We start from the raw sequence: 17,315 nt of genomic DNA, 5'->3' as shown, positions 1-17,315 counted from the left end.
CCATCAGTCAAGATTCTACTGCTGAGTGTTAATAGACTACAGTACGACTTCCATCTACCAGTGTATATTGTATCAAAGTATTTGAATACACGTGGTCAACAGTCACGCTTACTTGACTCGCTGTTTACATCGATTAATGAGAGCAACTCACGGTGAACTATATAGCAATGTGTAAGTCAATAAAATATAGTTTATTTGGTAACAATGTCGGGTCATCCAGGTCCCACTTTACAGATTATTCGGGTTTGACCCCACGTGCCAAATTAAATGTGGACGTGTTACTACACATCATAGCATAGCCCTGCTTCTTTCATGAGCCATGCCCACTTACGTAAATTACTGTCTGTAGACATATGGTAGCCACACCCATTCATCAGTCTGTAGGTATACATGAATCCACGTCCATTATTGTCTGCAGGCTTATGTAGAGCCATGCCCACTGATCAATTGTCATTGTATGAGTCATAATCTAGTATAATAGTGCTGTGATTAACTCTTTTAAAATATTGTGACTAGTTTTGTGAAAAGCAGGCTATTTAGTGGTCATGAGCTTGCAAACAAATATAAGAAAAACTTAGGAATTTTAAATTAGAGTAGGGACAGTTTATAGTGCTGCAATAAAAAGTACTGAAACAAGCTGGATCGGAGTAGTATGTAATGTCCAAATACTGTAAAACAATAAGAAGTGAATATCCCTACTGTGCAATTCCTAAGTTTTTCTTATACTTATATAAATAATTCTGTACTATTGATTAGGTAACATGGTGGATTTTGATTCTGCCAGAAGCACAGTCATGTTCGGACCTACTGACACCATAAAAACATTGAACATTTCTATTGTTGATGATTCAATAGTGGAATCACAAGAAAACTTTACACTCATGATTCAACTGAGTAGAGCTACTGCACGCTTAGGAGTAGAAAGAGGCAGTCCCTCAGAAGCAACAGTTGTCATCACTGATGATGATAGTAAGATATGCTTGTATAAGTAGTGCTATCTGCTCACGCAGAAATAGTTTTATTGCAAAGAAACCATAGTAATGTATGTTGTGACACTTGTAGCTACTGTAAAGCTGTATGGTAATTTTTCATACCTGCTTTGTGTTGTGTAAATTGTTGTAGTGGTGGTGGCAATGAAGATATTATAATAGGCAAAATTAAATGTTGATGTTGTCATTTAAGAATTGATGGTATTCACATCATAGTGGTGACTTTATGGCTGCCACATTTTATTTCACAGCTTTTAAACTGTGATGGTTACATTCTTTGTTTTTTCATAGATACACTGTAAAAGAACGTGCCTTTATTTTGTACATGTTATTTTGATCCACATTAATTTTATGATGTACATTATTTGTATTATGATAGTGGTTAGTGTGAATTTCACTGAGAGAGAATACAGTATAAGTGAAGGAGCAGGATCAATGAGAATTGGACTTCAACTAAATAGAAGAATTGATCAAATAATTACTGTTCAATTTGAAATAATTGGAATTACTGCTGAAGGTTAAGTGCTCTTAAACTGTGTCAGTTAGTTCTCATAGTGTCATTGTTGTACAGGAAATGGAGTAGATTTTGACGCCAATGTGAGGAGTGTCATCTTTCTACCTGGAGCTATCACAGCATTTAGTGATATTCCAATCACTGATGATCCAATAGCAGAACCAACAGAAAACTTTACACTATCAATTTCAATACCACTTCAATTGTTAGGTGTGATCCCAGGTGATCCCTCTACAGCTACTGGATTCATTATGGATGATGATGGTATGGTAAACAGCTATATTCTATATATTAAACCAAATGTTGTCTGTGCATGTGTCTATGTTCTTATTTTGTTGTTATGGTAACTCAGCAAGCTTTTATTGACATATAGTTCAGTGCTCATTATCTGACAACACAACTGTAAATTGCTATGCATTTTTGTTTGTTGTTTACAGCGTATTGTTGTATGTGTAATATTATGTAGAATAGCTTATGTTATGTTAATTCATTATCAAAACACAGACAAACAGCTCTGTGTTTGTACACTGAACCGTCATTAACCTTAATCTCTGCTTGAAGTGCAACTATTTTTCATTGCCAGAAACCTCTTTGTAAATTTTTGTTGCTTTTCTGTGCAACTTTCGTGCACACTTTTCATCCAGTAACTTTTATCCACACAAAAACAGCCAGCTGTGAAAAAAAGGTGTGGCCTTGAAAAGCCTAGGTAAATCAAAAGTGGTGGCCAAGAAATGGCTGCAATGATATTAATGTTAATAAAAATTTTAACAATGCACACAGCCATTATTAAAATTTATTAGCATTATCATCATTGCAGCCATTTCTTGGCTGCCACTTTTGATTTCACAACTTTTTTTGACCCAGGCTTTTAAGGCCACACCATTTTACACAGTTTGGGTGTTTTTGTGCGGATATCACTTCTTTTTGTAATTGCAAGTTCCAAAGCCAGCCTATGATTGGCCTCGACACTTCCTTTCAACTCAGTTTTTTTCCCTTTAGCTACGACGGGAATCGTCAAAGTGCTGAGTGGCTATACATGTATTACAAAGAACTGAAATAAGACGAAATTTGGGCAGATTCAACTCCTGGGAGATGCTCTACCCTGAGGAAGTTCCACAGCAGAAATGATAAATTACTGTTCAAGTATTATCGAGTTACGGATACATGAAAATGGCATTTTCTTGGTTCTGTAAAGCGAGTATGTCATCTGCCTGCACTTGGCTGCACAGCACACTTGATATAGACTATTTTCATAATTTTTGTAGTATTCTAATAGAGCACACATTTTTTCTGAGTGCTTCAATATAATGCATATAGAATGTTCTAGAATTTCCACTGATAGATCTATGAGTTATCATTCTAGTGTACTAAACCAGAACTTTCATTTATAAGGTAGAAATTAAGTGAGGTGAGCTACTGACAGCATGCAGTGGCAGAGTGGTAAGGGCTTGGGTGTATAAATGTGGAGGTTCCTAATTGTGGAGGTCCCTTATTCGAAACCTGGAGAATGTTTCCAATGTTTTGTGCATTTTTAAAAATTTTTAAATTAGTTTTTACTTTACTTCTCAGTTACTGTTCTATTAGAGTATCTTTATCACGCTTTTTTCACATGTTTGGTTTTGCTTTATATATCCATAACTAAACTTCTCAGTATCTACAAACCGCAAAAGGTTTGCACTATGATAATAACTTCATGTACAGACTGATTTTCAAGTTATTCCATCAAGTGGATTACCCTGTAGGCATGACAACAAATCGCTTTTGCAATTTTCAAAATTGTACGTAAATTCCATTGCTCTTAGTTCGATCTGTATGAAAATTGGGCTGTAAATGTGCTGCATTATGCTCTCACTGCTCTCCAAATTTGAAGTCAATTGACTAAAGCATGCATGAGTTATGGTGAGTGGAGTGAAAAGAGAAAAAAAGAAGCAGAAGATGAAGAAAAATATGAAGAAAATAGGATAAACTTTGAAGGCATATATCTCAGTGATAGCTGGGTGGATTCAAATCAAATGTAGAATAGGAGGTGTCCTACCCCATTAGTATTTCCGCAGCAAAACTGGTTAATTTCCATATAGGCACTATTGAGCTACGAATGCGTGAAAGCAGCGCTTTCTTGGTTCCCGTAAAATTCACACTTGTCTGTTATGTGTCCGCACTAGCTGTACTTGGCCACACAACACACTATCGTGTGTCCTGATGCTTACATAATAAGGTCTCTTAGCTAACTGTTTAGTACTTTGTGAGTAAGGCATGTTTGTGTAGAGTTATATCTTTGCTCGTCCTGTGACAAGCAAAGATATCTTTGTTCATCCTTCGTTCATATTGTGTTATTGGCTCTTTGTGAGTTTGGCAAATGCATGCTTGTGTATGTAAATTACGTATACCTTTGTTTGTCCCGTGACTATTGTATTGTGGTATCAGTTGATTGTGGAGATCTAATGAATGTTACTAATGGAGAAGTAGATTTCATCACCACCTATGGAGGGAGTGTTGCAACTTATAGTTGTAATGAAGGATATGTATTGTGTGGATCAGATAACAGAACTTGTCAGTCTAATGGATCATGGTCTGGATCACCACCAGAGTGTATCAGTAAGTTGTGATGTTTGTACATGAGTGTGTGTGTGTGTGTGTGTGTGTGTGTGTGTGTGTGTGTGTGTGTGTGTGTGTGGTGTGTGTGGTGTGTGTGGTGTGTGTGGTGTGTGTGTGTGTGTGCTTATGTGTTGTGTATGTAAATGTGTGTTTAGTGACATGTTAACTGTACTTGTCACTAATACCTTTTAATACAGGAGTTACAGTTACAGTGGATGACAGTATGAGATATATGGTAAATGAAGATGAAGGTCCTGTTAATATTACAATACTTCTTGATCAACCAAGTTGTGTTCCGGTCACTGTTATTGCTAGACCACAAGTGAGGTCACCTCCTAGTGCAACAGGTAATGTATCAGATTAATGGACATTGATGTTATTGTAGTTTATTTTAATAACTAGTTGATGATTTTGATAACACGACAGTAACTGTTGTGGTTAATCCTGGAGAAACTAGAGCTACTATATCTATTGAAATAGTTGATGATGACAGATTAGAAGCAGAAGAGACTTTTGATGTAATATTAGAAGTTGGAGACATTGATGGAGTTGTGATAGGAGAGCCAAGTTTAGCACAAGTATTCATTACTAGTGAAGATGGTTAGTTGGAGATATTACAAAACACTTTGTTTTGTATAAATAAATAACTTTGTTAGGCGGCAGTAATCAGTAATATGGTAACCAAAGAGTATTTCCATTACCATTTGTTATTATCCAGTATAAAAACAATTTGGCAATGGAATAACACGTATGTACAGAACCCCCCCACCCCCTCTAGTTTGGAATTACATGCCTCATCACATGCAAACAAATGTACCTACCATTAATTTTGCACATAATGGCCTGGCTACTTTTTTGCTTTTGTATAGAAGCTATTTGACTATGTGGCTGGCAAACTAATACTGCATTGTTTACTCCTATGTAGCACATTTGGCAAACCAGTTTATGAAATCGTAACATGTTGTTTGTGGGCATGTGTTTACACTACAATGAAAGTGTGCTAGCCTGGAAAATGGCATAAAATAAGAACTTGTTTATGGACAATTAGGAAAGAAGAAAGTGGTGCATTAGCACGGTTGCACTCTAGGAATGGTACTGAAGCCTGTTATTGACTGCTCTACTAGAGTTATTGCATTGACTGCTCTATTGGAGTACCACAATGAATGCTCTATTAGAGTATCTTGATCTTTGCAAAATTCAAGTAGCTGAAAAGTGATCTGGCCAAACCTGGTTAAGCTGGATGACTTGCTATGTCCCCTGAACCATCTACATATACAACTGTTTACTTGTAGCCCCACAATGGCAGAATAATCAATGTAGGCATTATTATGTAGTAATGTGTTCTTGACTGTTAGAGCCATTCAGTTTTTCAAAGTAATGCTGTAATGTCATTCCATGCTATTAGCAGTAGCTAAACACTCCACTGAATGTAGCTATCTATTGCATATAACATCCTTCTTTGAGTTATACCCTACATAATAATCTAAATGCATATTAAAATTAAAACTTATCAACCCACATTGTTCTTACTGTAATAGTGGTTACTGTCAGTTTCACTGAGAGAGAATACAGTATAAGTGAAGGAGCAGGATCAGTGAGAATTGGACTTCAACTAAATAGAGTAATTGATCAAACAATTACTGTTCAAGTTGAAATGATTGGAATTACTGCTGAAGGTTAACATCTTTTTACAACATAATTTAGTTTTCATAGTAGTTTTTTGCTGTACAGGAAATGGAGTAGATTTTGACTCCAATGTGAGGAGTGTCACCTTTCTACCTGGAGCCATCACATCATTTAGTGATATTCCAATCACTGATGATCCAATAGCAGAACCAACAGAAAACTTTACACTATCAATTTCAATACCACTTCAATTGTTAGGTGTGATCCCAGGTGATCCCTCTACAGCAACTGGATTCATTATGGATGATGATGGTATGGTAAATAGTGATATCTATTCTATAATTATATTAACTGAAAGTCGTCTGTGTGTTTATCTGTCTATGTTCTTATTTCATTGTTTTGGTAACTCAGCATCTAAAGCTTTTATTGACATATAGTTCAGTGCTCATCATCTGACAACTCAAACCGTGCTGTTATAAATCACTGTGCATTTGTGTACAGCGCATTGTTGTACATGTATGTGGATATAAATGTGCATAGAATACCGTAGAGTCGGGTTATTGAGTGCATGTGTCTATTAAGCTCATACAAGTACACAGAAAAATTTGGAATTTTCAACTAGAGTAGGGACCATAGCACATCGATAAAAAGTACTGAAACAAGTTGGAGTAGTGCACGATATTAAATCACAGTAAAACAATAAGAGGTGTTATATCCCTACTGTGCATTTCTATTATCTTGAGCACAGTAGGGATATAACACTTCTTATTGTTTTACTGTGATTTAATATCGTGCACTACTCCAACTTGTTTCAGTACTTTTTATCGATTTGTTATGGTCCCTACTCTAGTTGAAAATTTCAAATTTTTCTGTGTACTTGTTTGTTAACTTTTTTTGTAAATAATTATTATGACTGGTGAACCCACGCATACTGCATCTGAAACAGCGCTGCATGCCCCAATTATCATCTGAAAAGTGAAGTATCCATTACGCTTCTTTGTTGGCTATGTTCAACCCGGTTACATGGCAGTACGAATCAAGAACTGTATGAAAAGCACCTCTGCTATTAAAATAGCCACTATGAAAAATACGAACGATTTCTGTTATGAAGGGAAGCCATCATGTACTACTGCCAAATCGACACTTTTCACTGTCATCAAAGATGAATGGGACACAAAGGTGGACACTGGTAAGTCTATGAAGAATGCATTGTACGTACTGTGGTATGCCAAAAGGCACCTGTCAGGCCGAAGCGACATTGAACAGTGAAAAAATCAAGCCGGTAGCCTTAGCTGTTATTGAGTTACAGTTGTCTGAAGGCATCAGTCAGTCAATTACTCAGTTACTCAGTCAGTCAGTAGAAAATTCCGTTAAGTAAAATTTAAAAAAAATTCTGTAGCAACTTGTTGAAAGCGTTTTGTGTCGATCTGAAAGCTTGTTTGGGCTTAGTTTTACCTAACCAATACCTCATTGTTGTCAGGGAAAATTGAGGCTGGTTTTTGGGTGATGTTATCCCATGGGCCACGCCTACTCCTTTGTGGTCCATTTTATATTTGTTCATCCTGTGACAAACAAAGATAGCTTTGTTCATATTGTGTTATTAGTTGATTGTGGAAATCTGATGAATGTTACAAATGGAGAAGTAGATTTCTCCACCACCTATGGAGGGAGTGTTGCAACTTACAGTTGTAATGAAGGATATGTATTGTGTGGATCAGAAAACAGAACTTGTCAGCCTAATGGATCATGGTCTGGATCACCACCAGAGTGTATCAGTAAGTTGTGATGTTTATAGATGAGTGTGTGTATGTGCTTATGTGTTGTGTATGTAAATGTGTGTTTAGTGACATGTTAACTGTACTTGTCACTAATACCTTTTAATACAGGAGTTACAGTTACAGTGGATGACAGTATGAGATATATGGTAAATGAAGATGAAGGTCCTGTTAATATTACAATACTTCTTGACCAACCAAGTTGTGTTCCGGTCACTGTTATTGCTAGACCACAAGTGAGGTCACCTCCTAGTGCAACAGGTATAGCAGATCATTAGGTGTTATCAATGTGATAGTTCAATATCTTTACAGAGGGTGATTTTGATGTTAGTCCAGTCACTGTCATGATCAATCCTGGAGAAACTAGAGCTATGGCATCAATTACAATAACAAACAATAATAGATTAGAGACCTTGAAATTTTTTGATGTAGCACTAAGCATTGGAATGGAAAGCAATGGAGCAATTATAGGACAGCCTAACATGACAGAAGTTGTTATCTTAAGTGAAGACAGTAAATCTTTGTTAACAATGTAATAACTTTTACTGTATGTTTTTCCATAGTGGTCACTGTAACATTTACTGAAAGAGAATATAGTGTAAGAGAGGATTCAGGATTGATTAGAGTAGGAGTGCAGCTGAGCAGGCAATTGCAGCAAAGAATTACTGTGGTAGTTACAATGACTGGAATATCTGCTGATGGTATGTAAGGTGTATGAACAGTAATTGCTGCGGCTTGTATAATAATGGATAGTAGCTGCTCCACAGCTTAGAATTATAGTCATAAGAGCCACCCTAAGATAAGAGCTGTGGCTTGTATATGACTATACTGATGCAAGTGTTGATAGGACACGTTTGAAGCAGAACCAGGCAAAGGAGTTGTTGAATGGTATATTGAAGGATGATTAAACAGAGTCTGTTGCTGGTGGATCTACCACACAAGCCCACAGTAGCCACCCTGGGATAGCAGCCACCTTTGCATAGTGGTCACATGGCTTCCTTGCTGAAAGTTATAGTAACGGTGGCTATTAACTAATCAAATACAGTATGTTATGTTATCAGTCATTGCTAATTATGTGAATATTAGAGCAAAACTAGAGACTATAGTTGTATAATTAGACAGTAAGATTATACTTTGATGTTTTCTCTTAGGAAATGGAATAGATTTTGATTCAAGGAGCAGGAGTATTATTATTCCACGTGGAAATACCACAAGATTTACTGACATTCAAATAATCGATGATAATATCACTGAGCCAACAGAAAACTTCTCACTATCCCTACAAGTGAACATGGATATCGGTATTGTGATTGGTGATCCAGCAACAGCAACTGCTTCAATCATTGATAATGATGGTATAGTGAGATGATATAAAAGTAGTGTGGCTATAGTGTTGACTCTCTACTACACAGGGTGTTTGTGGTCTCCAAATGGGATAGAATCATTAGGCATACAACCAATAAGCACACACGTGTGTGCTTGTATATAACCCACCTTGCCTCAACTGCAAAAATTTAAGAATAACTATTTATTATCCACATGTGCTGCACTATATAAGAGACAGTCACAGAAGGTTGGGGTCACAATTTACATAAACATGTTATGTATATGTGACTGGATTTTGGAAAAATGATCCAAATCGCACATTAGAAGTTTTGAGATAACCGGTTTTAATGAATTCAAGTCAGCATAACTTGTCAAGCATAGCAAGCACACGTATGAAATTTATACATAACATGTATCAATCTATTACCTTTCAGATCACTTCCAGTACTTGTGGCTGCTTGTAGAGTTTCTCACCAAATAAGATGGAAAATCTGAGCAGTTGGATGAATGAAGTAGCATCACTAGTGCTCACAAAGGGGCGGAGAGTGGTGGGGTGGGCAAGAGATAGACTTCTTGTGGGCTGATATGTAGCAAAATCAACAGAAAAAATGTTTGGTGGGCCATCCACCAGTAAACCACTGATTCTTACCTCGCTAAAAGCCAGAAACCACCATTCAAGCTCTCCACACCACCCAGAAAAGACGTCTGTTTGAGTAGTACTGAGGGTCAAACTAGTAGTACGATAGGGTAGCTATCCACTGGTGGTGTTAGTTTGATTTTGCCTGATGTGCAATTTGAATCGGTTTTGTAAAATTTGGTCACATAATAAAAAAATGTATTCTTTTAAAATCACCTAAAGATTGTTTTTTTTTTTTAAATTCTACAGGAGCTTTATAAAGAGAAATTTAGAATTTTACAGGTGCCTGTCTTTAGAGAGCTAAATTTTCTTGCAAGATATTGTTTCTTGAGTTGCATATAGATGATAGTTAATGGTTCCATACTAATGGGATGTACAAATATTATATGTAAAACATGACTCCATTCCTTTCTTTCACTGATTATATAAAGTGCTCCAACAATAATAATGACACACAACGTAATAATGACACACAACGTAATAATGACACACAACGTGAAACTAACTAGCATATGATATAAACTAGCATATGATTATCTAAGAGATTAATTAGCACTTAATATTTATTGTACGTAATGGTGTGCAATACTCTAATAGAACAGTCAAGCTGGTCATCTATTAGAGTATCTTGATCCCACCTTTTTTTGTTTTATTTTGCTTAGTAACTCTATAACTGTAGTTCATCAAAAGGCACTGCTATGATGATTGGCCTATGTACACGCCAATTTCAAGTTATTTCCGTACTCGGTTTACCTTGTAGCTAAGACAAAATTTGATTTTTGTATGTGAATAGCACCATGGATATTTATCAGATTCATGGCAAACCTAGTATATGAGTTCACCTTTGTATGCTCTTTATCTTTACCAAATATTGAAACAATCAAGTTGTGTTTTTGCATTTTATATTACGTTTTGCTTAATGTGTGATAATAAGGAACCTGTTAATCTCTCAAGAACAAAAAAAAATAAGAAAAAATCAAAGCTTTAGTTTGGCGACCCATACCTTGTGAATGACTTTAACTAATTTAATCAAATTTGCTATGTGGTCTACCCTACATGGTGGGCAGCTATAATGGTGTGCTTTGGAGAAGGGACCGGCATGTGTAATAATTGCATTTTATTTCAATATACACCGGTGTGGTGTGCCGGCTTTCTTAACCGTATGGCACACTACTGTATATAGTGTTGTTATGGATTTGTAAACATAACATTACAAATACATTCTTGGACATTACCATTGATATCACATCTTTTTCATTATAGTTTTTGAATGCCATTTTTTGCAGCTTACAGTATGTAGATACTTTTTATTATGCATACCTATATAAACATTGTTCTTACTGTGATAGTGGTTACTGTCAACTTCACTGAGAGAGAATACAGTATAAGTGAAGGAGCAGGATCAGTGAGAATTGGACTTCAACTAAATAGAGTAATTGATCAAATAATTACTGTTCAAGTTGAAATGATTGGAATTACTGCTGAAGGTTAAATGCTCTTAAACTGTGTCATTTAGTTCTCATAGTGTCATTGTTGTACAGGAAATGGAGTAGACTTTGACTCCAATGTGAGGAGTGTCACCTTTCTACCTGGAGCCATCACATCATTTAGTGATATTCCAATCACTGATGATCCAATAGCAGAACCAACAGAAAACTTTACACTATCAATTTCAATACCACTTCAATTGTTAGGTGTGATCTCAGGTGATCCCTCTACAGCTACTGGATTCATTATGGATGATGATGGTATGGTAATTATTTGTTTGACAATAATGCTTGTAAAAGAAAACTACAAGCAGAAAAATTTATGTCTTTCAATGATATACTTCTACTATCGTATTATGTTTCTATATTAGTTGATTGTGGAGATCTAATAAATGTCACTAATGGAGAGGTAGATTTCACCACCACCTATGGAGGGAGTGTTGCAACTTATAGTTGTAATGAAGGATATATATTGTGTGGGTCAGAAAACAGAACTTGTCAGTCTAACGGATCATGGTCTGGATCACCACCAGAGTGTATCAGTAAGTTGTGATGTTTATACATGAGTGTGTGTTTATGTGTTGTGTATTATACAGTAAGATAGTACTGATCCCTCCCCCCTCCCCTGAAAGTGACATGCACTTCCTAAAATTCTGCCTTTAAAAACCATCCTAGAAACATCTTATGCGACGATAATCACCTTTACGGAGTAATATTACATCCAATACAGCATTAAAAGCAAGATAACTCTTACAGGCAACCGGATAAAGAATTTCAAAAAAATCACCCAAACTCAAATTTTCATCTGCCTGCCTGCCTGCCTGCCTGCCTGCCTGCCAGCCTGCCAGCCTGCCAGCCTGCCAGCCAGCCTGCCTGCCTGCCTGCCTGCCTGCCTGCCTGCCTGCCTGCCTGCCTGCCTGCCTGCCTGCCTGCCTGCCTGCCTGCCTGCCTGCCTGCCTGCCTGCCTGCCTGCCTGCCTGCCTGCCTGCCTGCCTGCCTGCCTGCCTGACTGCCTGATCACAGTCGCAAGACTGAAGGCCAATTGAAGTAGTGCATGGCCACCATTTTAGGCCACAATAACAAACTCAGAGTCCCAATGAGTGTATGCCTTGGCTTTCCTTTACCTTCAATCAGGCTGATCGTCTTCTTCTTGATGTAATGAAACATATTGAGGCAATACTACACCTTTCTTGAGCAGCATAGCTATTTAGATGCCACAAACTGTTTAAAGCGTGTACGCTTAGTAGATACCTGTAACTTTATGATAGTTTCAAAATGAATAATGATCTTGGTTGATTAATAACAATCCAGCGTGGGGACCACGTGTCTTAATCTATATACTTGATTACGATGACCCATAGATACAATCACACTGCCTTATTATTGGTATAGCCATAGATTTTAGAGGCGGGTAGGGCCTAGCTATATTCATGATGCTAGTACAGTGAAAATATGAAATAGTGACATGTCCCCTGGTAGGTGAAGGCCGACTCGAGATACTCTTAATACAGCAGTCACCCTAATAGAACAGTCACACTTGTACAACTGTATGCTACGTATAACAAAAAAACCACTCTAGTATATTAATTATAAAATGAAGTAAGGATCCAAGCAACAAAAAAAAATGAATACTGGTATTACAGCATAACTTGGTGGGAAAATCGCTACTCTGGCATTGAACAAAGTAATTATTATAACTTACCAATGTAGGGATTTTCTCACCTTGTAATACCATCATTCATCTCTTATTTCACTACTTTTTACAGATCGCTTGGATCCCTACTTCATTTTTAAATTAAATACATTATGTAAATGTGTGTTTAGTGACATGTTAACTGTACTTGTCACTAATACCTTTTATTACAGGAGTTACAGTTACAGTGGATGACAGTATGAGATATATGGTAAATGAAGATGAAGGTCCTGTTAATATTACAATACTTCTTGATCAACCAAGTTGTGTTCCCATCACTGTTATTGCTAGACCACAAACAGCTAATGCAAAAGGTACTTATGAGGAACGATAGAAAATATTTGTTTTATTTGATTGAATACTTTCAGATAATGATTTCAATATAAATCCAGTAACTGTTGTATTTAGTCCTGGACAAACTAGAGCTATTGCATCAATTCCAATAACTAATGATGGCAGATTGGAGGAAGCTGAAAGATTTAGTGTAGCACTAAGTATTGGAATGGACAGTAATGGAGCAACCATAGGAAGCTCTAATGTGACAGAAGTAGTTATTCTGAGTGAAGACAGTGAGTAATGTGCAGTGAATTAGGTTACATCAATAGTACATTTCTGTTGTAGTGGTTATTGTAAGCTTCATAGAAAGTGAATATATGGTGAGAGAAGGAGCAAGACGTTTGAGAGTAGGTCTGCAACTAAATAGAGGTCTTCAACAAAGAATTTCAGTAAGAGTTGTTCTAACAGGAATATCAGCTGAAGGTAATTTGTTCACCATTGGATGCATATAGTTTGTTTGTACTATGGCGTTTGGTTGTTAAACACATTTTATAGTTATTATTTGTTAGAAAATGGTATGCATAAATCCTTTGATCTTTGGAAGATAACAAGGTCTCTATAATCCCCAAAAGACCACTGGAGAGGTTGAGACCTCTTATTTCCAGTTGAAGGAGTCATTACCGAACAGGCATGCACACCTCACTAATGATCACTGATGTGCTGGGTAGCATTGCAGATCTGATCTGCTATAGGAGGCAGTGAACTTCCTTTTATATAACAATGTAGAAAGTGATTGAGGATTTATATTTTGTGCAAGATGTGATGACATGATGATGTTTTACTCAACCCACAACGATCATGGTTTTTTGCAGTATGCTCCACACAAAGGATTTGCACAGGAACTGAACTCCAAATATTGGTACATGTGGTGACTGCAAACTACACTACCCCAATCATAATACTCACGATGAACTTTTTATTAGGTGCATGCGCTTAACGAATATTTAATATCATGTTTTGTGAACTTTACGTGCCTGCAGACTCTATATGGTTACTCATTACAGTTCTTATCATTCTTTTTAGGGAACATGGTGGATTTTGACTCATCAAGAAGAAACATTGTTTTTAATCGTAGATCAACAAGAGAGTTTTTCAATGTTCCTATAATTGATGATGATATTAGTGAACCATTAGAAAACTTCAGTTTAGCTATTGAAATTATATCAGATAATGGTGTGGTACTTGGTGATCCTGCTGTGGCAACTGGATTTATCATTGACAATGATGGTATGAGTATAATTCTATCTAGATTGATTACAAGCATGGTGAAATAAAAAATTAAACAACTAGATTTTAAACATTGATTAAATCAAGAAAAGGTTTATATTCATGCTGTTGAACTGCAATTTTTCACACACTTCTACAATCTTTTCAGTTACCTGAACATAGTACTATCTCCCTAGAGGTGTTGAATGCGATTGAGCCAAGTCTAAATAAGAAAATAAACTACAACATTTTTTGTATTCCTTTCAGTATAACTAGTTGTACTGAAAAGAATAAAAAAAATGTTGTAGTTTATTTTCTTATATATAGCTATAGTGTAGTTAAACTGGAGTTGAATATTTGAAGCAAAATGTTTCTTTACACTCTTACAACATAATTTTTTAATAGAGCATTCACAGAACATTACGCATACCACATTAATGCATCACCTCACGATTTTACTATAGCTTTACGTTTGTGGCTTGGCATTCCTTTGCTCCCTTCTTTACCACTCTGTACTTGTCTATCTGTCATTGACCAGTTTGGTGATCATCTGCTGGGGTGCTCTCATGGTCCCTTGAGGATCCAGCGTCATAATGCTTTAGTGTCTGTTGTACACCATGCCTTGCTCCAAGATCACCCTGGTGTTCTTAGGGAGCAAGGCATTCCATCTGACCGATCTCGTCCTGGCGACATATACCACCCTGACTTTCATCTTGGTCGTCCTGCCTATTTTGATCTCTCCGTCAGGAGTACCACTCAGTCTGCTGTCATATCTTCTGCTTCTTCTCAGGCTGGGGTGGCCGCTGCTGTTGGTGAGATAGCTAAGGACAACCAATACCAGGACATTGTGAATGATAATGGAGGAGATTTTATCCCTCTTCTATGTGAGACCTTTGGTGTTTGGTCACCATATGCCCTATCAATTTTAGGATCCATAGCTGACAGAACAACTGTTAGAAACGGTTTACCTCGAAAGTTTGCTAGGCGCCAACTTCTCCAGCAACTGTCTGTGACTTTGTGGAGGTACAATGCAAAAATGATACTCCGCCAGTATTCGCTTACTGCTGAGGACGAATTTCCTGACTTTGACATTGGTTAAGTTAAGTACGTATAGGTAGTAATAAGTATATAGTTAGGTAATAAGTAGTAGTATGTTGTAGTTTTCAGTATGTACGTGTGTTATGATCATCATAAAAAAAAAATCATCACCTAGTGTGAACTTTGTTATATTTTAACAATTCTTGCTTCCTCAGGTTTTAAGCCAACCTGCAGGTCCCTTGTGGGGTAGTAATCATACAGTACGATAGCACTGTATAGTAGGGACCACAAAGGGGTAGGCGTGGCCCACAAAATAATATCACCCAAAAAGCAGCCTCAATTTCCCCTGACAACAATGAGGCAGTATTAGTTAGGTGATACTAAGCCCAAACAAGCTTTCAGATCGACTCAAAACGCTTTCAACAAGTTGCTACAGAATTTTAAAAAGTAATTTATTTAACGGAATTTTCTACTGACTGACTGAGTAGCTGACTGAGTAACTGACTGACTGATGCCTTCAGACAAGCGTAACTCGATAACGGATAAGGCTACAGGCTTGATTTTTTCACTGTTCAATGTCGCTTCAGCCTGACAGGTGCCTTTTGGCATACCGCAGTACATACAATGAGTTTTTCATGGACTTACCAGTGTCCTCCTTTGTGTCCTCCTTTGTGTCCCATTCATCTTTGCTGACAGTGAAAAGTGTCGATTTGGTGATAGCATGTGATGGCTTCCCTTCGTAATGGAAATTGTCCGTATTTGTCATAGTGGCTATTTTGATAGCAGAGGTACTTTTTGAACAGTTCTTAATTCGTACTGCTGTGTACGGGTGAACATAGCCGACAACAAAGCATAATGAATACTTCACTTTTCAGACGATAATTGATATAACTGGGGCGCGTGGCACCATTTCTTTCTTTTGGTATGCATGGATTGCAGAGGTGTTTTTCGAACAGTTTTTGATTCAAAATGCTGCGTAATGGGTTGAACATAGCTGACAACGAAGCGAAATGGATACTTCACTTTTCAGATGATAATTGGGGTGTGCAGTGCCATTTCATGATCAGATGCAGTATGTGTGGGTTCACCAGTCATAATAATTATTTGCAAAAAAAGTTTATAACAAACAAGCACATAGAAAAATTTGGAATTTTCAACTAGAGTAGGGACCATAACACATCGATAAAAAGTACTGAAACAAGCTGGAGTAGTGGACGATATTAAATCACAGTGAAACAATAAGAAGTGTTATATCCCTACTGTGCATTTCCATTATGGTATCTTGGGATATAGCACTTCTTATTATTTTACTGTGATTTAATATCGTGCACTACTCCAGCTTGTTTTGGTACTTTTTATCGATGTGTTATTGTCCCTACTCTAGTTGAAAATTCTAAATCTTTCTGTGTGCTTGTTAATATACAATTGATATTTCTTGTTTACATAGTATGTATTCACAAAATATAATGCTTATTTAGTTAACTGTGGAGACCCAGGAAGCCCAATTGATGGTGATGTCAGCTTTACAACTACTACAGAAGGAAGTGTAGCTGATTATTCCTGTAATGAGGGATATGATCTTAATGGTGTAACACAACGTACATGTCAGAGAAATAGTACCTGGTCAGAGTCTGTTCCTACATGTGAAAGTAAGCCTATAGTCAGTTTGGAATGATATGTGTATTCATATTTAATAATCAGTTGTAAATTGTGGCCCACTTGGAACACCACAAAATGGAAACACTGATGTTACAAACACAACATTTGGATCTATGGCTGAACATGAATGTAATGATGGGTTTTTACTGTGTGGATCAGAGAATAGAACTTGTCAGTCTAATGGATCATGGTCTGGATCACTACCAGAGTGTATCAGTAAGTTGTGATTGTTAGTATAGTAATGAATTTATTACTCACATATACGTATTTTTAGAAATTACAATAACCTTAGAGGACACTACTTACACAGTGATTGAAGACACTGGAGCAGTTGAAATAAAACTATTGCTTGATAGACCCAGTTGTTTACCCATCAATGTTATAGTCCAACCTGTGATTCGTGATGGAGACTCTTCCATTGTTGCATCAAGTCA

At 36.9% G+C, this 17,315-nt stretch overlaps 1 protein-coding gene across 1 annotated transcript in view; it reads left to right on the top strand.

The window, feature by feature from the left end:
* Positions 1-17,315, top strand: part of LOC136266938 (uncharacterized) — a 69,592-nt gene that overhangs the window by 48,202 nt on the left and 4,075 nt on the right. Inside the window, exons 74-96 of the mRNA XM_066061980.1 lie at positions 757-969; positions 1,369-1,506; positions 1,561-1,767; positions 3,928-4,098; positions 4,296-4,445; positions 4,501-4,698; positions 5,637-5,774; positions 5,830-6,036; positions 7,329-7,499; positions 7,611-7,760; positions 7,812-8,012; positions 8,063-8,200; positions 8,651-8,854; positions 10,812-10,949; positions 11,004-11,210; positions 11,321-11,491; positions 12,816-12,956; positions 13,011-13,211; positions 13,264-13,401; positions 14,002-14,205; positions 16,701-16,871; positions 16,924-17,097; positions 17,156-17,311. Coding sequence (XP_065918052.1) covers positions 757-969; positions 1,369-1,506; positions 1,561-1,767; positions 3,928-4,098; positions 4,296-4,445; positions 4,501-4,698; positions 5,637-5,774; positions 5,830-6,036; positions 7,329-7,499; positions 7,611-7,760; positions 7,812-8,012; positions 8,063-8,200; positions 8,651-8,854; positions 10,812-10,949; positions 11,004-11,210; positions 11,321-11,491; positions 12,816-12,956; positions 13,011-13,211; positions 13,264-13,401; positions 14,002-14,205; positions 16,701-16,871; positions 16,924-17,097; positions 17,156-17,311 — 3,987 coding nt within the window. The remainder of the gene's footprint in view (positions 1-756; positions 970-1,368; positions 1,507-1,560; positions 1,768-3,927; positions 4,099-4,295; positions 4,446-4,500; positions 4,699-5,636; positions 5,775-5,829; positions 6,037-7,328; positions 7,500-7,610; positions 7,761-7,811; positions 8,013-8,062; positions 8,201-8,650; positions 8,855-10,811; positions 10,950-11,003; positions 11,211-11,320; positions 11,492-12,815; positions 12,957-13,010; positions 13,212-13,263; positions 13,402-14,001; positions 14,206-16,700; positions 16,872-16,923; positions 17,098-17,155; positions 17,312-17,315) is intronic.

The sequence above is a fragment of the Dysidea avara genome, chromosome 9 (assembly GCF_963678975.1).
Source record: "Dysidea avara chromosome 9, odDysAvar1.4, whole genome shotgun sequence".
NCBI lineage: Eukaryota > Metazoa > Porifera > Demospongiae > Dictyoceratida > Dysideidae > Dysidea > Dysidea avara.
Note: the sequence above shows the minus strand (reverse complement) of the source record. Positions and strands in the feature narration are given on the sequence as shown.